The 27184-nt window shown below is 32.7% G+C and overlaps 1 protein-coding gene across 1 annotated transcript; it reads left to right on the forward strand.

Annotated features, from left to right (window-relative positions):
• The first annotated feature begins 1252 nt into the window (after nt 1-1252).
• Nucleotides 1253-26222, forward strand: LOC143074225 (nucleoside hydrolase-like). The gene is made up of 4 exons (XM_076249773.1): nt 1253-1430; nt 4000-4116; nt 5844-5980; nt 26130-26222. The coding sequence occupies exons 1-4, from the start codon at nt 1304-1306 to the stop codon at nt 26220-26222; spliced, it is 474 nt and encodes a 157-aa protein (XP_076105888.1). The 5' UTR covers nt 1253-1303.
• Nucleotides 26223-27184: the final 962 nt, after the last annotated feature.

Raw genomic sequence — 27184 nt, forward strand, 5'->3', positions numbered from 1 at the left:
AGAAAAAGATGTTGTATAATTCTCAAAGCCATAATTCAAACCCATACCACTTAGTAATGTAAAACAATTCAAAGGAGAAAACTAACTGCCTAATTTATCCACAAAATAGTGAACGAGAAACTTAGTTACACAGTAACAAACTACAACCACTGAATTCAGGCTCCTGACTTGGAAATAGGCACATACAGAATGTGACTGCGTCAACTTAAGCATGCTAGTTGGTGTCCAATCCTCCTCTAATCAGGGACAGTGGTGTAATAGTACAGCATAAAGATTATTATGTGGTCATTGAATAAAAAAAATCTATAGGGTGTACCAATGCTTTTTTTTTATAACAAAATCCATACTATAAGTTATTGTACAAGTAATAAGTGAATTATAATTTGTACAAAATGCTACATGTTTACAGACAACGGAATTTATTACAAAGGATAATAATAATATATACTGGAATGGTCCTGGGTCCAATTTATTTTAATATGTTTATGTGATGTATGTTACTGAAATTCTTCTACAAATACAGGGCCATCCGATATTACCAGTAGAAAGACCCCAATAGATATACATTGTAAGAAGATGTGGTAAGCGTGCCAATGAGACTATTATCCATTCAAATCACAATTTTCAATTATCTTCAATTTCTACGGAAGATTGGTTGTCAAAATGCTAACATTCCAATTTTCAATAACAGTTTACACCAAATAGATTCTCACAATAACAGATAACAAAATAGATAATAGTCCTATAACATCTAACAAAGAATAAGACAATAACAGCTAACAGTAAATATATTTTCAGAATAACAGATAACAAAGAATTAAAATGCCCCATAACAGCATAACAGTTAAACCCCTTGCCCCCCCCCCCCCTCATTGAGAGTGGATGCATGTACAAGCAATTAAAGCCGTTTCAAAATATACATTTCAGTTTTACGTACCGTATTTTTTGTTTATTTATACAGTTAAATTACTGTTAATTGTTTTATTTTGATAAAAAAATATACTAACGGTAATTACACAACTGCCCTAAATGTCTTATAGAAAACTATTATAACGTATAAATGAACAATGTAACTTACAAAACTGAATATCAATAACATTGAAGATAAACAATACCTAACTTGACTTTAGGTAATCATATGGGCCCTATCGTACACGTTTTGCATTTACCTGACTGTCCATATTTATATTAACATTTACATTTATTGTTGATAGATATGTTTTAACATAAAGACATAATTGAAAATATGGCGACGAAACTGATTATAGACGTGGATACTGGCGTTGATGATTCAAAAGCATTAATGCTTGCTCTTTCGAGATCTGACGTAGACATTTTTGCTATCACGTGCGTAAATGGTAATGTTGATATTGACAACGTATGTAGAAATACCCTGAGGGTCCTGAAAGTTTGTGATCGACTAGATGTAAGTATGAGGGCACTTCAATGAGTGCTTTGGAACGGATTGTTTACGATTTTTGTATAAAAGTCGCAGGCTAGTTGTTCATTAATTCCTGCCGGTTGTTTTACAAAGAGCCTCCCCGGAAGGAACAGTTATATATATTTTTTTTCACAAGAATCCGTTTGTTAAGGAAAATAACACTTTATAGGCTTTGTGCGATCGAAGACCTCTTTTGGTTTTATCTTCATCAAGGAACGCCCTAACCCCCAAAAATGTATGTATACATGGATAATTGCCGATAATCTATATATGAACAAACTGATAATGTTGTACGGTAACCTATAGATGATGGATGTATACTAATTGATAATTTAGTCTTAGATGCATGATTTTTTAAAATTATTTGTTAGTGGCTTTGAACTAGCTGTCAGTAACTACGAGTACTTTCAGATCTGTACTGAGTGTCTTTTTTTTGTTGGGATAAACAAGTTCCCGGCCACGTCCACGCTGTGTTTTTGTAAGATGTATTTCTATTTGTATCCATCTAATGAGTTCAGCCTTTTTCAACTGATTTTGATAGTTCGTTCTGATGTTGTACTGTTACACCACTTTCCCAGGTTAGGGGGAGGGTTGGGATCCCGCTAAAACTCCACCACATGCCTGTCCCAAGTCAGGAGCCTGTTATACAGTGGTTGTCGTTTGTTGACGTGTTACATATTTGTTTTCCGTTCCTTTTTTTGTACAAAAATTAGGCCGTTAGTTTTCTCGTTTCAATCATTTTACATTTGTCATTTCATGACCTTTTATAGCTGACTATGCTGTATGGGCTTTGTTCATTGTTGAAGGCCGTATGGTGATCTATAATTGTTAATTCCTGGTTTCATGTGCTCTCTTGACAATCATACCACAACTTCTTTTTTATATAACCGAAACTATGGAATAAGTCCCCTTTATTGTATAGAATAATAAAAAAAAAACAACCACTATTTATGCTGCCCATGAATTTGACCAAAAATATAAAAATATTCATAACACAACTACTACAATTCAAATAAATCCACTGATCAAATTCATCATTCTTCGATCAATCATACAATTTTGTAAAATTTATGATTTATAAAAAAATGTTAGTGAATGTATATTTTTCTTCAAAGATTGACATGTCTCTAATTCATTCAGAACATGCAGTGAAGGCTATCTTGAAAATTACTGACGAGAACCCTGGTACATATTGCATCTAACAGTACGAAAATGTGGAAAAAAAAGTAAAGTCACAAAAATACTGAACTCCGAGGAAATTTTAAAACGGAAATCCTTAATCAAATGACAAAATCAAAAGATAAAACACATCAAACGAATGGATAAAAAACTGTCATATTCCTGACTTGGTTCAGGCATTTTCTTATAAAGAGGAGGATTAAACCTTGTTTTATAGCTATCTAAACCTCTCACTTGTATGACAGTTGCATCAAATTCCATTATATTGACAACGATGCGTGATCAAAACCAACAGACATATTAGGTAAAAATTAGGGGTACAGCAGTCAACATTGTGTTATAATCTTAACTATAAAACCATATAAGCCACATTCAGGAACGTACTATTGTTTTTTTACTGTTGATGTAAACCATAAGCATAATATGAATAAAGGATATTTGCTCCTCTTGTTTTTGAATTTTTGTCAGATATAAGAAATCCTCTGGATTTATCCCTGTATTGCCATTAAAACATTTTGCCCGCTAACCCCTACTTTTATTTAATTTTATTACATATAGTATAAAAAGGTGTATTTGAAAATTTTATAATACCCTTGTTATTGTTTCATGGAGTTTGAAACAAAAAAATGGCCAAAGTTAAAAGTATGAAAAATCTAGGGAGAATCATTTCCCGGCATCGAAAACAAGCACACGGACCTTTCATTTTTTTCTTCCTTTTTACGTTCCTTATTTATACTATAATTTTAGAAAAGTCATTTAAAAAGCTTGTTATTTTGAAGCAGAGTAGCTAACATCCTTAATACATGTTCCCTCTTGTAATTTTAATGTTTTTATTCTTCGAATAAATATGATAACGGTAAAATATAACACACTCAGAAAATTGATTATGTTAAACTTTTATCAAATCTAAATTAGTAAATATTCGATGTGTTGAGTACTAATATCATATACGATTGTTTGCATGTTATTTTTAAACATGATTTTTAGTAACCATGGCTAAATATGCAGCAGGGTTATACCATATGTATTGATCTAATATTACCTTAGAAGTAAATCCGAGAAAATGAAACATATCATAAAAGTAGTTACCTTGCTATCAGATATTCCGCCAAACCTAGACTTATATAAATCTTGTTTATCTAATATGTGTATGCTCTATCATATCAAACATGTTTGTTGTAAGTTTGAGAGCTTTTTCGAATCAATATTATTTTGCAATTATAAGAAAAGATATTCCTCCAAACGGAGACTAATTTCAATCTGGTTTATCAAATAATTGTATGTTCTATCATATCAAACGTGTTTGTTGTTATTACACTACATGTAAGTTTGAAAGCTTTTTCGAATCTATTCATGCAAAATTCAATTATATTTTTTAGGGGAAATTACCCTGATAGCTCTTGCGCCGTTAACAAATATTTCCTTGGCTTTACGTTTTGATCCAGACTTTGGCGGAAAGTTAAAAGAGGTATTCATAATGGGAGGAAACATTGAAGGTGAGTGCTTACTGCTAAATGAAAATACAATTTTATAAATTTTGTACATCCGAATCGCTTTACTAGCATGTCTAGATTTATCTTCAAAATGAAGGTTCAAAACACGTTTTTGAAAGCAAAAGATGTATTAACCCTGAACAAATTATGAGGAGCTATATTACCAAAAGTGATCTTAACAGTATACATTCATTCTTCTAATGCTAGCTATGCCTGAGTGGGTTTGGGTAAGCTATAAATGCAGTATATCATTTTGTGTGAGGTAACGGTCTCAATAAAATCTATTGCTTTCAGAAATTTTGGTAATATTTCAGTTATGCTTCGATTCATGCCAGCAATAATCTTGTAATGAGATCTGTAAAATCATGGAACGATTTATCCGATTATTTATGAGTAAAAATATATATAAGTCTAAGCCAAATAAACTTCTCTCAATGTAAATATTTTTTTAAAGTAGACAAGAGTCATTCATAAAGTAATGTTTCATTATATTCAAACTTATAATGTTTTGTATACTACTGTTTTTTTGTGTCGTTTTTCCTGTTTGCTATGTCGTTGATTGATTGTTTCTGACAGAAATTCTGCCAAAAGATAAAATTGATCAGTTTGGAGCATCTATATGCAGCTCGTCGACATTTGTTTAGGAAAAAATCCCCAAAAATGGGCAAAAGTCGATTTAACATTTTTACGTTCAGGTATGTTTTGGTTGACTATTTTGTCTTTAAAACAGATAAAGTAAACATAAACATAATAAAATATGTTTTGCAACTTTCGAAATTAATTTTGATATGATTTCCCTCTGCACACCATGCTTCTTAAAAAAGGCACTTCAGTTCAGATCAAATGTTTTGAAGTTCAAAATATAAAACGTAAATAGTAAGCATGATGAGATACTGTTATGACTTAATCAAGACCGAAAAACACATACAATGATAGGTAAGATCTAAATTGACAATACTATTGATATCGGGTTCAGCGACAAGCGTACAGTGAAAGTCATAGAATGTAAGATATAAGGATTACAAATCTGCGGCGGCGTACACTATTTGTATAAAGCTAGCTTTATGTTTAGGACAGATGTAGCCCTGTATTTTTCATACCTCGTGCAATACGTAATTTGATAACTGTATTTAGTTTATTGGTTCATTGAATTGTCTACATGCTTGTTAGACACGGATTACATGTCCTAGACCTCATTTGAAGGATAAGTGATCAAGGTTAAAGTTACCTGATTAGGTCCATTTCTAAAAACAGTAGGAAGGGGGATCAGACATGTATATGGTGTTTGAAATGATGATTAGGTGTACATGTCAGTATGGCATCTTTCATGTCCCATTTTTGACATTTTCATAATTCATAGGTCTTAGTAAGTGTCGGTTTTAAGCTATTTCTAAGATACTAAAAGCAATAGGTCTACCATATTTTGTGTATGAAATGATTGTAAGGTGTGTATCATCTGACCTCGACTTCATTTTCATAGTTTCTCAAAGATAAGTGTTCATTGCTTGGTCTGTTTCTTGTAAACTATTATTCAACTATATGTAGTGTATGTAATGATTGTAAAGTGTACACATTTTTTAGATTTGGTTTTAAGACATTGACCTCACTCTCATGGATCAATGATAATGTTTATGATATACTCATTTTATTCTTTAAAACTGTAACAATAAAATCAATCACGAAAAGCATGCGACACATTTGAACGTGTGCACTTCTTTTTCATCTTATAGGACGAGGAAATATAAATTTATGTGCAGAATTCAACTTCTACGCGGACCCGGAAGCAGCATATATCACAATACAAGAGCTGAAGTGTCCAATAAACATATTGTCTATGGAAGCAGCAGAGGCAAATGGAATAGAATGGGTAAGTAATATTGACAATGTATGGATTCAAAAGTTCACATTATGCCCCTTTCACATACGCGGATTTTCTTACAAGTCCCAAACTCGTAGTCATACTATACATCTGTACGTAAATAGCTGGTATCCGTTAATAACTCGTTACAAATTGCAATAATTCGCAGATACTCTAAATGATCCTTGAACGAAGCGGCACATTTTTCTTGTCCAAGAATTATTTTTTTCGTTAATATCTCCTTCCAGTCGTAAGTATTTGAAACCGCTCGTTAACTACTCGCAACAAAATTTGACCACCCGTAAACGGCTAACAAAAAACCGTAAAAGATGGATTCATTTGTTTCAATTGTTTTAATGATTTGCTACGGTAAGTCGACTTTGTTTTCGGATTATTTACGGTTTATTAGAGGTAACCGGTGAGATCACGAACCGACGAATAATGACTAACGAACGTATTAGGAGCAGTGATTTTTATATTGGGTAAAGTTTATTAAAATCGAATAATCGACTAAAATACCCCTTTACACCCCACAGAGCCCCTTTATGAGAAAGCAACGATACAATACGAGCTTTCAAGTATAAGGATGGATATATACAAGACTATGTATTTTTAAATTATATACCGGAAGTGTACGGATCAAAACGGAACAGTACGTATAAATGTATACCTGTGGTGTTCACCTTCTATACTTTTGATAGTCACGTGGAATGATAGCATGATTTAATCATGTGGACAATCTATTAATTAACCACGGTGCATGTGTTTGAAAGAAAAACATATAGAAGATATTGAATATAAATCTGTTCAAAAATAAACATTTTAACTAGTAGGGACCGACCATTTAAATTTATGCGGCGCGACAAATTATTTTTTTCTAAAATTTAACACAAATTTTAGTGGTAATTATCCAAGATAAGATTTTCTTCCTTAGAATTCAAAATCAAATATATTATTTCCGAAAGAACCCCCCCCCCCTCCCCCGGGGCCACCTTTTCATGTTAATCTCAAACTTCTTGCAAGGGACTGTAAATTTGCAACCAATATAATAAAAAAAAATCAGTTAGACACCTCAGCCCCATTTCCCCCCGTCTTTTTCCTATTATATATGATTTTATATCGCAATTAAAGCGGGTATCGATCATCTATCTTTGAAGAGGGTATAAGGATTCTGAGGGGACCGGCCGGGTAGATTTGGTCTGTCAGATTATTTATTTTAGAAAAAAAAAAATCAACTGCTGCAGCAAGATTATTTATAACACAAAGTCATGTATCGTTTTACTGTATAATAGAATTTGGAAGCCAGTTTGTTTTAGGTGGGAGTCAGCAGATTTATTACTATTATTTTCCTGACCAACAAATTTATTTACGTGACCTGCCAGCTCAGATCCTAGAATCAAAGGGTCGTCTACTAACCCCCATTTAGTATGCGGTGTTGCTGGTATTATTTAGTATATTTGGTCCGGGAAAAAAGAATAGAACGCCGAAAAAATATTTGGAACTTAATACGCTGGAATTATAAAATTATATTATTATATCTTATTTGGTTCCTGACTTAGGACAGGTTCAAACAATTTAGTTTAAATATATTTATGTATAGTTGATTGGGAAACAAGTTTATATTGAATTTAATCCCTTTCCACTTTGCGGGTGTGAGTGCTGCCTTGTAGCGGCATAAGCCTACTCTTTTTTGAAATCTACAAGGGTGTCTTATACGTGCAAGAGATATGGCTCTCTCTTAATGGCTCTCTCAAACGATTACAGCGGGATATAACACTAAAAATACCAGAGACTGTCAACGACAACATCCAATTCTACAAAAAAAAATTCAAAAATCCAAAAAAAAAAATCAGATATAACAATGGTTCCCGACTTGCACATAACAGGCACATACACTTGTGGAGAGGTTTAATCAACTGTTTGATACCTCAACCCTTCCCTTATGAATCTCGATTATTGTATTAAAGAATCAGTACAAAAACTCAATTAACTAAATGAAGGTATATTATATAGCACACAAAAACACAATTACAAACAAAGCAATAATAACTATACCGTATCAACGAAATTCAATGCTCGTAGCTAATAAATTTTGAAATATTGAAATATTATACTGATACAGCTGGTTATATGAAATAATTGTACCTGAACCTATACCTTAGAGTTGATTGCAAAGAACGGCTGTACATGGATCTATGTCGGACATATTTTCTCATTTTGATTTTTGACTTTTTCGAGTTCCTATATATTTACCAAATTATCTTTAGTTGTTTATATTTGACATTTATGCGTTTACCTCAATGAGATTGTCTGTTAAGTTATTATAGTTTTGTCGTTGGATAGCTGTCTTGATGACATATATGCAAAATCCCATGTATCTGTATTTGAAAAATATATATATAATGGCAATTACAAATTAAGTCACAATTACCTTAAACTTTACGTATTAAAAAGCTTAGAATGATGTGAAAACACTCATTGGACTCATCGAAGTATACACTTACACTATAGTAACATCGATCCATATTGAAATATAAATAACAGATGTCATCCACAGTTACTGTAATCGAACGATATAGCAAGACAAGAAAGGACATAAAGAGTTCAACGCACAGTTTTAGACAATCGATAACTGTCTATACCATATATCGAGTAGTAAATCGGTTCGATTATAGACAATTTAAAAATCAATTCTGCTAATAGTGCATATTTTTTTTTGGATTTATTTCATTAAATGCCCTCGTGTATTCTCTAGTTTTGCAGACATTATTGAGGCAACGTTTTACCTGTAAGGTTTCACTTTATTTGCTATAATTTCATGTGTAAAGTATATTCAGCCGATACACGTAACTAGTGTCAAGCTATCCAGCAATTATCATTCTGCAATTCTCTTTATAAAAATCTATCCTGCAATTCGTCATCCTACAATTGCGTTTGGAAAACTACTTGAGCGACAATTTTTTTTTTAAATCATAATTTTTGACTTTTTTGTTAGAAAACAAGATTTATCGATATCACAAACTAGTCAAAACATTTACTAAATTTTATCATCGGTATAAAGACATCATTCGTAAATATAGCTCAACATGCAGACTTCTTATACGTTCAGGTATTTCACATCCAATTTTTTATGGAAATATTCTTTATAAAGCACAAAGGTGTCAGTATTCACCTTAGAAACTTAAAAAACCTTTGAATAGACTTATTAAGAAGGGATGTAATTACGATACTGTTGTCAAGTCATTAAAGATTGCATATTTTGGCGTTAATATTGAGTCACTGATAAGGTCTTTGCGTCGGAACTATATTCTAAAAACAGTTGTTGGCATGACACGGGTTATGTTCTTCTCATATATGTTATGATGGTATGATACTAAACCCCTAACGGGAAGGATTGTGCCTGATGTACATATGATGAAATCATAATCTTTCAGTCAGTTTAATTGAAGTCTGGAGCTGGCATGTCAGTTAACTGCTAGTAGTCTGTTGTTATTTATGTATTATTGTCATTTTGTTTATTTTCTTTGGTTACATCTTCAGACATCAGACTCGGACTTCTCTTGAACTGAATTTTAATGTGCGTATTGTTATGCGTTTACTTTTCTACATTGGTTAGAGGTATAGGGGGAGGGTTGAGATCTCACAAACATGTTTAACCCCGCCGCATTTTTGCGCCTGTCCCAAGTCAGGATCCTCTGGCCTTTGTTAGTCTTGTATTATTTTGATTTTAGTTTCTTGTGTACAATTTGGAAATTAGTATGGCGTTCATTATCACTGAACTAGTATATATATTTGTTTAGGGGCCAGCTGAAGGACGCCTCCGGGTGCGGGAATTTCTCGCTACATTGAAGACCTGTTGGTGACCTTCTGCTGTTGTTTTTTATTTGGTCGGGTTGTTGTCTCTTTGACACATTCCCCATTTCCATTCTCAATTTTGAAACATTCTCAATCTCAAACATTGAAAATAAAGGTAATACTTTTAACCAATCAGAAGACAGTAAATACACCAAATTTATTTATTTGTTAATAAAACTAAAGATGTACACGTTAAGCCTTTCCAAAAAGGTTCGGATAGCTTCGCATTATCATAAAGAATGTACATATGAATGAAGCAAACATTAACACGGTGGTTTGAAGCACCAAGAAACCACCGTGTTAATTTTTGAACCGTCCATTCTTCTGTTCGTTCTTCCATCCATCCTTCCATTTGTCCTCCCGTCCGTTCCAAAAGTATTTTCACATATTATAAGCAATTTTTTATTGTTTTGCTTGTAGGTTTTTGGATCTATCGTAAATTACATAATATATAAATAAAAGAAGAATGTGTCGGAGGACACGAATGCCCCCGCTCAAGTTTGCTTATAATATGTAAAAATACTTTTGGAATGGACGGGAGGTCAAATGGAAGGACGGATGGAAGAAAGAACAGAAGGACGGACGGTCAAGTGTATCACGTAATTTCCTTATTCGCCTAGCGGTAAGGGCATACAAAGGGGAGACTATACCAAGAGGGAACAAAAACCATACGTCGAAGGAAAACAGACAACACAAAAAATTATTACCAAAAGAAAAAAAACGAGCAGAAAAACAGCAGTCCACAATAAATTAAAATCTAAAGATTTGAAAACACAAATTTCCCAAAATACCGCGGGTGAACAAACAAGTCCACAAAATAAGTAACAAACAACTAAAGATTTTGCAACACAAACTTCATCAAATTATTTTTTAATTTCTAAACTTATACTTGAATAATATATAAGAATTATTTTTAAATTTTATTTGAGGTAGTTAAATATAATACTTTTAATATATGCACTTGTATACAAAAACAGACTTGTCGTCAATTTTGTTTATTACAAACAGTTTCGTGAAGTCACTATTAAAAGTCATAGCACCAGAACGGGCGTCAACAAGTCCATGGTTCTTGTTCGGTACTTCTGCCGAGATTGTCCAGTCCGGCGAGAGTCGATTGATATTTCCTTTTCTGTTATGAGTGAAGTAAATATTTCCCCGTTGGTCTGCAGAAATTCATCTTATTCTCGCTCCATCAATTGTATAAACGAGTGTTCCATCTGATTTTATACAGTATAGGTTATAATCAGTCTTGACTGTTATGTGCCGTGTTACTTCATCGTACAAAATACGCCAACAGATCAGGTATCTTGAAATGTATATTTTGCAAAATGGAGCCATCAGTCTTCAGTGTTTTGACTCTAGAAAATCCTCCTATGACAATTTTATCTTTAACAGCAGTTATGCTATAACAATTAAATTCAACATCAACTTTCATATCCACTGTGAAGTTTGTAGTGTTAACGAACTGTACTGATGTCTCCTCAGGTATTGTAACAACTGCTGTATCTGTTTCCGGTATCACAGCGACACTACAAGGTATGCTAGAAAATCTTATTTCCGTCTGAAAATCTTTGCAATCTCTGTAGACAAAGAGTTTAGGATGTTGATATTGATAGTTGCTAAGCAGTAACCTGTTGTCCCTAGTAACGGCCACACCATAAAATTCGTACTTAACCCCGGACTTTAGAGTTATTTCGCTTTCCTTCTCGAATCCTACAATCTGTTTTGATTTATCTATAAAGCTTTGTGCTTGCTGTAATTTCTTTGCATTATCATTCCACTGGATTTCACATGGTCTGGTCGTAGTTACTACCTTCCCAAATGGTTCCAGTGACATATATTGACTTTCTTCTAATGTTATGTTAATTTCTTGTATTTTGGATATCATATCTCGAACATTGCCCTCGAACCTTTGTAGGGTAATTGCCTGTTGATGTAAAGTTACAAAAAGTGGATTGTCTGTACCATTTTCCTCCAGAAAGCAAACTCTGTTTTCATTTTCTTTCAATCTTGTCGATAACTTAGTTATTTCTTTCCTTTCTTCGTTGATAGCAGCCTCATGTTTCGTCTGAAGAGACGTTAATTCGGTTATCAATTCATTTTCTAAATCATCATTTTTTTCCGCAGGTATTTGCGCTTTTGTTGTACCCAACTGTTGGAGTATATCTGCCATCTGTTTTGTCAGTGAGTTAATGTTTGCGTCCCTGTTATTGTTCACTGCTCTAACACCTTAGTAAGATGAATAATATTTTGACTAATATCGGTCAATAATGCAGAGCTTTTCACATCTTTTGATGCAAGTTCTAACGACATAAAATTTTGACATGTTTAATGGTTACTAGAAACGCATATTCCACAACACAAAACATCGTGGTGTATACAGAAATAATCTATAAGCATTTCCGGGTGATCATCGCAATTATTCCCTTTGGTAGACATGGTAGAGGTTGTTAATAGATTGATATTATGTGATCCTTTATACGGACGTGTGAGTCTGCGCAGTCGTTACATATATATTATATATATATGGCCTTTTTAACTTTTTTGGATTCGCGCGTCACTGATGAGTCTTTTGTAGACGAAACGCGCGTCTGGCGTATATACTAAATTTAGTCCTGATATCTATGATGAGTTTATTTGCCAATCGGTTCTAGTTTACCTTCTGCATAGCAAAATCAATAATGCATGCGGAGCATTTTATATATTTTCAATTACCGTCTGAATAGTTTCATGTTGAACGTTCAGTATGTGTTTGCTGGATTTTACTTAGTTCTTGTGGTGTTCAACCATAAGTTGGTCAAACAACTGTCAATGAACAACCACCGTCGATAGATTGCCATAGTCTGTTTTGTCAGCGGGATAATAATTACTGACCTATTTACTGTATATTTACGCAACGAAAGTAACCGTTTAAATGTCTAGGCTTTAATCACAATTAGATATGGAGAAACCTGCTTGTAAAAAAATATATAAGATGTGGTATGATTGACAATGAGAAAAAAATCCATAAAACACTGCATGCCTAATTGATACATACATGAACTAAAAATACTGGTGTTATATACTTCGATTTAAAAATTACTGCCCTTGGATGGTGTAAACTGCCCCCAAAAAAACGTGTATGGTGTAATGGTGTATGGCATATGGTGCAATGGTGTAAGCTGTATGGTGCTATGGTGTATGGTGTAAGGGGAATGGTGTAATGGTGTCTTGGGCATGGTGTGATTGTGTAACGTGCAATCGGGAATGGTGTGAATGATGGTGTATGACATTTCATTGGTTGAAAACGAAGTTCTTTTTATTTATTTTTTTCGTATTGTAAACATAAACAATAATAATAATCTTAATATTTGAAATTTGATTGCATTATAGGTAATTTCGGATCGTGTAGATAGAATTGGGAAGGGTGTATGGTGTAATGAGTAAGGTGTATGGTGCAAAGGTGTAACGTGTATGATGTAATGGTACAAGGTGAACGATTTGGGACATAGGACACAACATTCAAGCTTGATACATCTCTGAATTTGGATTGTGATTAAATATTTGACACAGCATAGATTTCCGACACAGAATGCATGTGGTCTAATGAACTTATTTTTTTTAATTTACCTATTATGGTCAAATATCAAAAATCGAAATACATGGCTTGATTCAGCATATCAAAGAATCCAAATAATTTAATTTTAACCCATTTGACCTCAATGCGGACCAATTTGATAACAACCCAAAAACAAAAATCTTAATACATGGTAAGATTAAGCACATAAATTCAATTCTGTTGAAATCAAACCAAGTTAAATTTTGGATCCCAATTTGAACGAATTTGAAAACATAATCAAAAATATAAATACATGTTTAGATTCAGCATATCAAAGAACCCCAATAATTCAATTTTTGTTAAAATCAAACAAAATTAAAATTTGGACCTTTTCTACCTTAATGTAGACCAATTTGAAAACAGGACAACAAATTTAAAATTTAAAATCACAGTTAGATTCGGCATATCAAAGAACCTCAATAACTCGATTTTTTATGAAATCAAACAAAGTCTAAATTTGAACCCTTTGACCTCAATGTTGACCAATTTGATAACCGGGCCAAACAATCAAAAATCTAGATACCTGGTTTGATTTAGCGTATAAAAAAAAATGTATGCATTTTTGTTGAAATCAAACAAAGTTTAATTTTGGACCCCAATTTGAACCAATTTGAAACTGGGCCATAATTAAAAATATAATAACATGTTTAGATTCAGCATATCAATGAACCGAAAGAATTCAATTTTGTTAGAATCAAACTAAGTTTAATTTTGGACCCTTTGAACCTTAATGTAGACCAATTTGAAAACAGGACTCAAAATTATAAAATCTAAATACACGGCTAGATTCCGCATATTAAAGAACCTGAAAAATTTCATTTTGGACCCTTTGGACCTCATGTAGACCAATAAAAAGGGCCTAAATTCCAAAAACTTAATACATGGTTGAATTCAGCATATAAAAGAACCCCAAGAATTCAAGAATAAAACCTCATTGAAATTGAAATCTATAGTGCAACAAGTTATCTTATTGACCCCAAATTGAAATACATATGCACGATGTATTACAATTGCTCGAGTCTATTTCCGGTTACTGATTAACCCAGACACCCTCCATTTGCTCATCTGAATGCCTGTTATGCAGTAGTTTTCGTTTTTTGTAGTATATCATGTATATCATATTTGTTTTTCGTTCATTGTTTTTTGCATAAATGACTTAAAATTAGGCCGTTAGATTTCTCGTTTGAATTGCTTCTCATATGTCATTTCATGACCTTTTATAGCTTATTACGCGTTATGGATTTTGCTCATTGTTGGAGGTCGTTTGGTTACCTATACATGCTATAGTTGTTTACTTATACATATGTCTTTATGGCTCTGTTGGAGAGTTGTCTCATTTTCAATTATTTAACTGTGAAATCTTTTAAGTTTCATATACTATTCCCTATATTTTAGCACCTCATTGTTTTTTATTCTTCATATTTTTTCTCCATTTTCGCTATTCTTTATTCTTTTGTATTATTTTTGTCTCTCTATTTTTTAGAACTATTATCCATAAGTATCTCAGTTGGCACAACTTTTTGGAAATTCGGGTCCTTAATTCTCTCCAACTTTGTACTTGTTTGGCTTTATAACTATTTTGATCCGAGCGTCACTGATGAGTCTTATGTAGACGAAACGCGCGTCTGGCATAAAAATTATAATCCTGATACCTTTGATAACTACAAAATGTTTTAGTTCTGGTTTTGAGTTTTGAGCTTTTTTCCTGATTGCCAAATCAATACAGCTTGATTCAAAAGACCCCCACCTGAGATTATTGATAAGTATAATACATGAAACATGTACATGTATATCGTGTAAAGTAGTAGAAAGTCTACTTGAAATGTGGATGTCTTTTTTGGAATTTACACAGAAAGCTGACTTCAAACATTCAAAAACTATGTCAATTTCAGTTTTCCTATCACCAACTTTCCGTTTCTCAGTTATTAACGGGCCACATTGGTATTTCCCTAGATTTGCTACAATTCTCGTTAATTTCTTTTCTTTCTTTCTTACTTATTACATAAATTTTTTTAAGTTGACTAAAACCAGTCAGTAAACTGTTTGCCCTTCCTCAGATGTCAGTATAATGGCAATCTCTTAGTTATAATAGTAAATTGTTAAATCGGCAAAATTGACAAAAAAGGAAGGGACATGTACATGATGTAGCAAGTCTAATATTACCCATAAACATACGATTCCCATATAAACATAAAGACTTTGATTAGACGATTTAGTCGACCTTTCTAGTGATTAAAATGAATATAACATGATGTGTGGACAAAATCAAAGTTTTGAAAAGTTTAACTTGAAATTTTAATTATTGTAATTGAAGATTTTTTAGCAGATCTTTATTTTATACTTTTTAATCAAAATCCTCTAATGACGGATACCGCAATTGGAGATCAACTTCATTAGGATATTTTTAATGCGGTCTCTATATAAATAAGCTTACATTATTATTCCCGATAGTATATAAGCTACCTTAAATAATAACAACAATTATCAGGTAAAGCATAAACACCAGAGATTTAACCTCTATTTGACCATCTAACCTGTAAGTATAGATTTATACATATTATTTTAGTTAGATTGTGTATTGAGATCAGCTGCGAATGATCATTTAACAGCACAAGGAATTTTATGATTGTTTATGTAAAAGAATGATAGCTGCTTTAGTTGTTTCACACTAAAACGTTTTGTCAAACAACTTGATGAGATAAACAATATTAAATCAAGACATTTGTTTTTTTTAACTGTTATTACAATTTATTTTATTATTTTTAATTTTAATAACTTTAAATAAAAGGTAATCGTTCAAGATGATAGTTACATTGATGATGTTTATGAATGTATCTATTATAATATTACTGTATTTTTATTTGCTTATATCAATATATTTCGCTAATCAAATTGCAATTGATTAGTATATATCCAGATACAATATGTCATGCCTCAATTTTCACGAGACTAGTACACATGTTTGTTCAGGGGTCAGTTGAAGTACGCCTTCGGGTGCGGGATTTTCTCGCTGTGTTAAAGACCCATTGAATTGGTCGGGTCGTTGTGTCATTGACACATTCCCCATTTCCATTCCCAAATTTATATTGAGGACAAGAAAAAATGAAGATAGATAATATATATAATTAGAAGGTTCAGTAATAGTGGTTATACGGGTTGAAAGTCGTTGAACTTGGACTCCCAATGCGAAATGAGGGATACCTGGATATAGTCTGAAGTTTAAGCAACCTACGAACATCACTACGGGTTGTTACATGTGTTCTTAACGAGCGGGAAGCGTGAAACTCTCTTTGCACGAGCCATCAGAATAGACACAAGCTTCTTAATACAGATGAAAACCGTAAGAAAAGACTAGATAAGATTTAACCGAGTTATTTAATCTCTGTACAGTCCTCGTTTCCTTTCCATATACTAAAATAGTAAGTGTAGTGATACGAAGTAAGTGAAGAATGGATGCGAGCTTTACGCTGGAGATTGCGAGTTATTATGGCCTCAGAACAGAGGGAAATGGAAAAAAAAACATTATAAAGAAAAGATTTGTATAGATGATAACATATATAATATTCAACTTGTTGTAACCATTATGTCATTATAATTTGATTGACCACTATAGAATATCTGTGATTCCGATGAAAACATATATATTCTATTTGTCATCGCTACAAACCAGTAAAGTCTGAAATGGCCTATTACCGTACGTATACTCGACTGTACTGATTTTTACTCGATCAGTCTGATTAGGTCTGACGTATACTTGATATTACTCGACCCCAATCTTAACGTATCAAAATTATAAGCCTAATACCTTTGATAACTATTGACACTATTAGGTCGATGGCACTACTGGTGGACGTTTCGTCCCCAAGGGTATCACTAGCCCAGTTGTCAGCACTTCAGTGTTGGCATAAAATTAATTTAATGGTAATGCTTTGGTCCTCAATGCTCTTCAACTTTATACTTGTTTGGCTTTTTAAGTTTTTTGATCGAGCGTCACTGATAAGTCTTTTTTTAGATAAAGCACGCGTCTGACTTATTAACCTGGTACCTTTGATATTAACCCGACAGTACTGATTTGTACTGGACCCTTATCTTTGCTGATGCAAATATTCTGAACTATAACTCGACCCGTCTGAAACAGTCTTAACCCATTCTCGCCATGTAAATAAAAGCAACAGTAGTATACCGATATTCGAAATTCAAAAATCGATTGAGAAAAAAAAAATCCCGGCCACAAACTTAAACTGAGGGAGACGCATCAAATATAAGAGGAAAACTGCGACACAACAGAAACACAACATTAGAATGTTACTTACACAGAAACGAATTAAAATATAACAATGGTCACTTTCCTGACTTTGTACCGGACATTGTAAGAACAAAATAGTGGGTTGAACATTGTTTTGTGGCATGCCAACCTCCCAAGGTAATGGAAATGTTAAACATAACATTAAAATGACAACATTATATGACAGGACTACAATACACATAAATGGGAGAACATAAAGGACACAGAAACACACGAATAACAGCTAACAAAAGGTATCGGGTATACAATTTAATACGCCAGACGTGTACTCGACCAATACTTGACAGTTCTCGACCTTTTTTCAGTCTAAACCATTGTAAAGACGTAGGATAATCGGATTGTCAGTTGGCCAACATTCATAGAAACACAAGTAAAAAAATAATATTTTACTAAAACAAAACTAAACAAAATCAAACAAAACTAAACATAATTATAACATGTAAATGAATACAAATAAACAAAATAAACAACTGAAATGTTAGTTAGTATAAATTGAAACTAATCAGAAAATGTCTTATCACATCTGCTATCATACACTCTGTTTGCGGTCAAGATCTAGGACGTCGCTTGGAACGAACATCAAATACTTTCAGATTGAATTATTCTAAACTTTTACCTTATTAAACTTTTCACTATTTAATATTGACTTGTATACCCTTATATCATTAATAAGATGTATGGCTCACTATATACTCACTTATAAAATATATTTCACTAATTGCATAACTTCTAAATCAAACACGGACTTCCGGTAAAACTAACACCAACTTCCGGTGAATAAACCACAGCTTCTATAAACACAAATACGTAATTTCTGCACATAACATATATATATTGGCCGTAGTATGATACGTTAAACTAAACCTCACAACTGGTATTTGGGATGATCCGTGTCAATAAATGGGACGTTCGTTGTCTGACCATTTAAACGTTTTTGCCACTCCAAAACTGAGCATTAAAACTGCTAGTCCAAATAATTATGACGTCTTGATAGGCTATTATAATTTTTTTCTTCGAAATAAGGCGTCAAAGAAAAAAATTATAATAGCCTTTCAAGACGTCATAATTATTAGGACTATAAAACTGCATGGACCAACCCCTGAGCTTATTCATTTTATTGTCCTGTGAATCTCCATGTCCTGAATATATAAGTGAACTGCAGCAGACAGAACGTCTGTTCACATCAAAATCTAGGTGTGCTCTGCATAACCACTTTACCTGTATGAAAAACCATGTGCTACTTGTCACATGATTTTACCTGGCGCGTAAATCAATGAGTGGGGTGCCAATCAGGGTGCAATCTATACATACCTTTATAAACCATGAAAATAAGATAGTGAGCTGCCTTTCATGAATTACAAGTTATGAACAATAAGCAAATAATTAATAAAAGATAAAAATCAGATAATGAAGTTCGTCACAACCATATGTCTGAACAATTTTCGACAAGTTAGAACTACACTTGACAAATTACCTCTACTTTGTTTTATTTCATAATTTTGACTGTATAAATCACTTCCCTTTTTAACTGAAATTACCAGGCAAAAAAAGATAAAGATTAATATAAAATCAGGAATTTTACATCCTTATCCTTAAAAAATGTGCATGATTGCCTTCTATTTGTTATTTCCGCCGTTTATAAAGCATCCGTATTACACAGAGACAAAAGTCCACTCTGTGTAGTATTTCTATCTGTATTTATCTGATTAGTAAAGCCTTTTTAAACTGATTTCAATAGTTCTTCCTTATATTGTACTGTCACTCCACTGCCCCAGGTACGGGAAAGGGTTGGGATCCTCTAACATGTTTAAACCCGCCACATTCTCTCTGTATGTGTCTGTCCCGAGTCAGAAACCTGTAATTCAGCGTTTGTCGTTTGTTTATGTATTACATATTTTTTTTTACGTTCATTTTTTTATACATGAATTAATAAGGCCGCAAGTTTTCTTGTTTGATAAATGATATTTGTTTAATCCAACTAGAAAATATTCCCTTTGACCATCGTGTTTTATTTTCATTGTCAAGGTGATATAAATTTTTGATTACTGCGCACCACCCAAAATTATCCTAGGTCCTGTCCAAACCTCATGTCTTAGCTTTTTAAGAGACCAGAAAGTCTGAAAGACTTATTTTTCTCTAAAAAAAAAGCTCTTTTTCTGCAGGATGAAGCAAGTCGTTTGGTAACTTCCACACACATACTGAATACTCAAACATTAACTTGACACTCCGTTAGATCTTTGTACACTATATTGTGCAATATGTTTTACAAAACCCAGAATGGTGTATATCTTTTTTCAGTGTCGATATGACCTGTAGTATGTTGGCGAAAGAAAACTGCAAGTCAACAAATGCATGAATGGTCACGAAGTGATTACAAATTGGAAAGCCAAAGCTGATCTCATCAACCTTATCATCATTATCATAGACCACAACGATGATTGGTCTATTGTCGACAGACTTACTTGGAAGTTTGTTCTTTATAAGATAGTTTAAGGCAGTTCCCAAAAAGGTTTTGATGAAAAACACAGAATGAGTCCCTACTATCATTTGTCTCCAATGACTCACACCTTAGTACAGGACACGTACAGTTTTTTTGTGAATCCTCCTCCAAAAATCAGTATTGAAGAAAACAATTACTAGTGTATTGATTCGTGATAATTTATATAACGATCAATATTATAATTACAGTTTGACTACCACATGTCAAGATAAGAATCATTTTACATCTTACTGAAATATTTAACATTTTTTTATGATTTTATATTTTTTGGGTGATACTCTACCCTTTTTAAAAGACTTGTTATACATATATAAACGTATGTATAATTGTTCCTAAATTTATTAATTTAATACATAGATACTGCAAAAAGGTCTACGTTTGTAAAGAGTAGGTCATGATGGTTCACACTAGGTCGAGTATGGTTAAGACTTGGTCAGGAATGGTTAAGACGCGTCAAGTATGGTTCAGACTTGGTCGGGAGTAAATAAGACTACCCGGACATGGTTCAGATTCTTATAAAATGGTTAAGTACTAGATGAGTAAAGGACGAGTAGAAGTGAAGACTGGGAAGTATGGTTCAGACAACAGTTGAGATATTTCAAGTATATTTTAGACCAATTCAGACTGGTCGCGTAAAAATCAGTACAGTGGAGTACATATTATATAGTCCATATCAGACTTTTACTGGTTTGTAGTGGATAAACACAATGTCATAATTTTTTTATTTACCACTTTCGGTATTTGTGTTATACAATGTTATTTATGACATCATATATATTTCACGTGACGTAAGAACAATGTCATCATTATCTGGTTGACCACCGTTGAATATATGTAATCCAGATGACAACTTATAAATTCCTCTTATCGTAATCACTGTATCGCCAAGTTATAACTACGGGGTGTTCTAGCACATAAACTACTTTTAAATCTTAATCTCAAATTCGTCTTGTAACTGGTCGTCTTTAAAACCTACAGAGGCGACTGTCATACAAGTGAGACGTTAAGCTATCAATAAAAGAATAAGAACATGTTGGTATCAAGCTAAAGTCAGGAATATTTACGTTGTTATTCATTCATGTGATTGTTTGAGCTTTTGATATTCCTATTTGATTAGGGACATTCCTTTTTTGAACTTTCTTTCAGTTCATTTTTTTATTCTGTGATTTTGTCTTTTATAACTTGTCTTGTTTTGAAAGGGTTCGGATTTTAAATTTTCGAGTTCAGTGAGCTCTTTTTTTTTTCGTATAGTCATTATTTTTTCTTCTTCATAACAAGAGAAGAACAAGTCAGTAACATTCTGCATGATGCTTGAAACATGCTGAATATTTTAATACATGCATATTACTTTGTCTCAAGGAAATTTCCTATCATGATTTTCTTGATGCTTACAAGGAAGCTATTAAATCAAGAGTTCCAAATGGTGAAGTTGACATCATCTCTTAGTAAATTTTTCGGACGCCATCACGAGTTGGTTGACCGTTATGGACTAACCAATTCAAAAATGATATCGGATATGTTCCTTTACAGTCCCCTTCCCTTTCATACATGTGACCTACCGAATTAGACTATTTAACGGATTTGTTTTCTCATAAGCAACACGACGGGTGCTACATGTGTAGTAGGATCTGCTTGCCCTTCCGGAGCACCTGAGTTTTTGGTGGGATTCGTGTTGTTTATTCTTTAGTTTTTTATGTTGTGTTATGTGTACTATTGTTTATCTGTTTGTCATTTTCATTTTTAGCCATGGCGTTGTCAGTTTATTGTCGATTTTATGAGTTTGACTGCCCTCTGGTATCTTTCGTCCCTCTTTGGTAAAATACTCATTGTTATACCTAAAGCTAAGAACCCTGCTTTTCATATCGATTACCTCTAGCAACGTTGCTCGTTGGAATTCTAAATAAAGGCAACAGTAGTATACCACTGTTAGAAAGTTATAAATCTATTTGGAGAAAGCAAATCCGGGTTACAAACTGAAACCAAAGGAAACACATCAACTATAAGAGGAAAACAATGAAACAACAGAAACACGAAAGTGCAATAAAAACCAGAAGACAATGTTAACAATTTTGGCATGTCAAGTTTGCTCCATCATATGTGGTTCATGTACTGCCGATGCTGTCATGTGAAGAGAATGATACGGATAAAGATATGTTATTGGTTTAAATTACAGGTCTGTTATCAAATATGACAAACATGATTAACACTAGCATTACACAAACATACATATATATCTATCCACATTTATATACAGTGTATCTAAAATTTTTGTAACCCTCCATTATCAATAAGACAATATGTTACCTAAACATGTAAACATATGAAAAATCTAATAGCTGCTGAGGAGGTATTACTATGCAGTTATGTTACTCAATAAAACCTTTCTAGAATTGTACATCTCACTCAAGATTTTTAAAATAATTATAGTTATATTATTTTAACCACAACTATACAAAAATGCTTGCTTTATAAGAATGATTAGTCAATCTTAACTTATGAAGAAATCAATTCAATAAGTTCACAAAATAATTGTTTGCTTATTGTATTTCGATTTTTTGCATTTATTTTCAGATGATATAGAATAAATCATCATATTAATATGAATAAAGTTTTTTTTACATAAATTGCTAGACGCAATTTACAAAAAGCAGACGAACAGAGGCTTAGCATGTGTTTTTCTTCTTCTTTTAGAGTCACCCTTATTTTGGATTATAAAACCCTAAATATACATATATAAACAGTTTACTGTACATTTCTACACGTATTATCTTGTACATTATTTAAATACATAATTGATTGTTTTGGTGTCTGCTTAGCTAACATTATTCTGATATATAATTGGTGAACCACGAGCATATTCTTTAATTAATCTGAATGGAAACATTTGACCTACTAAACATTGCAATATATAACTGTACCAATTAATATAAATTTCCATATACAAGAATAAACCATTGACACAGAGACGTGTCTCGCATATTGACATGAAATTATAAAAAGACAATCTGATGGACAGCAACTTTGCTTGTTAATTAAAACATTGGATCTTAATCTTGTTTACAGGAACTGAAAGTGATCGACAAAACTAAGATGAACATGCAATAGTGTATTTTTATAGAAAATATCGTTGTTTTTGTAGGTAGTCCTGTCAACATAACTTGAGCATATAAACTTAACATTAAAAAAAGCTAATTAATTCACTAATCTACGCTTCAGGCCGGGGCCTCAAAATAGTCTTCAAACAAATATGTATGGACAGTAATGCAACTTCGTACAAAATATCATGGATCTATCACAAGTAGATCATATCGAACCAACATAAGCAGAAACCTTAACATTGATCATTTCTAATTCATTCGAAGTCACTGGACCATGTTATAGGGCGAATGGCCTCAAAAAAGTGGTCAAACTGAAATTTACTAACAGTAATGCGACTTCATACAACATATCATTGATCTATTAAAAGAAGATATCATCAAACTAACTTCAGAACAAATCTTAAGATTGCAAATTGCTAATTATTATAAAGTCAATGGACCATATCATAGGGGACAGGGCCTCATTAAAGTCTTCAGAATGATATATAATGATAGTAATGCAACTTCATACAACATATCATTGACCTAACACAAGTACAAAAAAAATGTAGTTACTATCAAACCGACTTTAGCAGAAAAAATAACAGGTGTTGACGACATCAACGTCGCCGTTGCTTGAAAAGCAATCTATATATTATAGTTCGTTCTTATGTTGTACTGTTATACCACTGTCCCAGGTAAGGGGGAGGGTTGGAATCGCGCTAACATGTTTAACCCCGCCACATTATGTATGTATGTGCCTGTCCCAAGTCAGGAGCCCGTAATTCAGTGGTTGTTGTTTGATTATATGTTACATATTTGTTTTTGTTTATTTTTTTGTCGAGCCTGCAACTTTTGTTGCAGAAAGCTCGACATAGGGATAGTGATCCGGCGGCGGCGTTAGCTCACTTCTTAAAAGCTTTATATTTTAGAAGGTGGAAGACCTGGATCCTTCATACTTTGTATATAGATGCTTCATGTTACGAAGTTTCTATCAGTCACATGTTCAATGTCCATGACCTCATTTTCATGGTTCAGTGACCACTTGAAAAAAAGTTCAAATTTTTTGTAATGTTGAATTCTCTCTTGTTACATGTGTTATAAGTAATAGGATAACTATATTTGATATGTGCGTACCTTGCAAGGTCCTCATGTCTGTCAGACAGTTTTCACTTGACCTCGACCTCATTTCATGGATCAGTGAACAAGGTTAAGTTTTGGTGGTCAAGTCCATATCTCAGATACTATAAGCAATAGGGATAGTATATTCGGTGTATGGAAGGACATGTATGGTGTACATGTCTAACTGGCAGGTGTCATCTGACCTTGACCTCATTTTCAAGGTTCAGTGGTTATAGTTAAATTTTTGTGTTTTGGTCTGTTTTTCTCATACTATATGCAGTAGGTCTACTATATTTGTTGTATGGAATGATTGTAAGGTGAACATGTCTAGCGGGCAGATGTCATGTGACCTTGACCTCATTTTTATGTTCAGTGGTCAAAGTAAAGTTTTTGAGTTTTGGTCTTTTTATCTAATACTATATGCCATAGGTCAACTATATTTGGTGTATGGAAATATTTTATGATCTTTATGTCAGTCGCGCAGGTTTTATTTGACCGTGACCTCATTTTCACGGTTCATTGCACAGTGTTAAGTTTGTGTTTGGTCTATTTTTCTTAAACTATAAGTAATGGGTCAACTATATATGTTGTATAGAAGCATTGTTAGCTGTACATGTCTGCCTGGCACGGTTCATCTGACCTTGACCTCATTTTTAAGGTTCATTGGTCTTTGTTTAGTTATCTTGGTTAATGTTAAGTTTATGTGACAGTTGTAATAAAGCTTACATTTGTAGCTTTATACTTAGGACTATCAACATAAGTATAGAAGGCAAGACATTTCAGCGTGTGCACTCTTGTTTTATATAGATAAAGCCGTTAGTTTTCTCCTTTGAATTGTTTTACATTGTCATTTCGGGGCTGAAATATAACTGACTATGCGGAATTGGCTTTGCTCATTGTTGAAGGCCGTACGGTGACCTATATTTGGTAATGTCTATGTCATTTTGGTCTCTTGTAGACAGTTGTCTTATTGGTAATCATACAACATCTTCTTTTTTATATATGTCTCGCTTTCATCGCAGAAGAGACAAAAACAGAGACAACAGCCAATAATTGCACATTCAAAATAAAATAGATAATTCATTAGCACTACATTCGGCATGGTTATTTTTTTGCATATAGAACATACATTGGAGAAATTGAGCACTACTTATAAATATTAATTGCATAACACATAATTTCATAATTACATATACATTTAATTACAAAACACAACGTACAACACAACTAAAACAATAATAAAAAGGTTTCAAAAAATATAGAAAAAAGTAGGATGACTTTTTTTGTCGAGACAACCGATAATACCAGACAGTGTATTAACTGAACTGTAATAAAAAATTGCATATATATAGATATTGTGCATACGATTTTCCTTCAGTTTGATAATTTTCATGCTATGAAACTATTTCCTCCAAAACATGACAATGATGAACGGTTTTTGTAAAATATATTACAAAAATATGATTTAAATGGCATTCTATATAATATAAATGGATATGTATTCTAGAAGTCAGAAAAAACAACATGGTAACTTTGTAATAAGTCTAAACATAGACGACAAATATGCACATTGCAGCTATATCAATAAAATAAAACATGTTCATTTATAAATAGTATTACCTGTATTATTTCCCAACTAATGTAAATTCCACATATCAGAATTAAGAAAGTATTCGTATTTGTATTTGTTTTCATTTCAGATTTTTAAAAATTGTATTTATGGTAAAGGAACAGTAAATGGCTTCAACTTTGTCACATATATTGATAAAATGAGACATCCAACCTTAACTTGAACTAAAAATCGAAGATAAAAAATAATGCATTGATATATTTTCTTTTTCGGAAATATTACTGATTGAATTCTTTCAAAATACTAGTAGGTAAAGTATAGAATGTATAGTTTGACAAAACAAAGTTGTATGCAAAACTTTAGCATAATCTGTAAGGAAATTCATTCCTTGTCAAATGTACTTTAAACAAGTTTCAACAAATGCATCATGGGACTGCCTTTACCATACACAAGAAAGATTGTTTTAAATAATATTTTCTCAAGAAACAATATCACAATCAAAATTAGTGCAACATTACTACGTACACGGCCAATCGACTCAAGGCTCTGTTTAGTTATACATTCATGACAGACAATGTAGTCAAAGCTTGGGTGAGATACAAGGGGGACATTCAAAATTCAAATTTATCCTTAGAACATGGAAAAAATCCAACGTTTTCTTATCGGTACAATGAATGTTATTCTATTTAAACAAACAAAGACTTAAAAATAGTGGAAAAGTGTTTGGTGTAGTGATCAATTACAATGATTTAAAAAAAATATTTGAACAAAGGCATCAAATTTTAAGACAGGTTAAAATCTTATCCAACATCATAACACCTTGAACAAATTAGTTGGTGCTGAATATAGTTGTTAACAATATAATTCAGTATTCAAGTAGTTGTTGAGAAAGACAATATACATTGTTTAAATGAGATTTTTAAAAATACTTGTTTTGAAAATAATGGATAAGGAATGCTAGTTCAGAAACTCAAATTTTCTACATAATAATAAGACACTTTTAAACAAACAGTCTGAATGTAACAGTAAACAATTAAGCCTTTCTCTTTTTATCGTTTACACATGACGCCATACGACTTTTTCATTTCTTTGTCGTAAATAGTTCTCGATGATGTATATCCTTATTTCTAATAGTTTGTTTTACACCAGCTCCTTTTCCTAATATTTAACTATGGTAGTCTCCTA

The sequence above is a fragment of the Mytilus galloprovincialis genome, chromosome 5 (assembly GCF_965363235.1).
Source record: "Mytilus galloprovincialis chromosome 5, xbMytGall1.hap1.1, whole genome shotgun sequence".
Taxonomy (NCBI): Eukaryota; Metazoa; Mollusca; class Bivalvia; order Mytilida; family Mytilidae; genus Mytilus; species Mytilus galloprovincialis.

What these genes read in the sequence shown, in the direction of transcription:
- LOC143074225 (XM_076249773.1), top strand. Translation starts at nt 1,304, where the DNA reads ATGCTTGCTCTTTCGAGATCTGACGTAGACATTTTTGCTATCACGTGC. An exon ending in AATGGGAGGAAACATTGAAG is followed by an intron (nt 4,117 to 5,843) that starts GTGAGTGCTTAC and finishes TTCATCTTATAG; the next exon opens with GACGAGGAAATATAAATTTA. An exon ending in AGGCAAATGGAATAGAATGG is followed by an intron (nt 5,981 to 26,129) that starts GTAAGTAATATT and finishes TTTTCATTTCAG; the next exon opens with ATTTTTAAAAATTGTATTTA.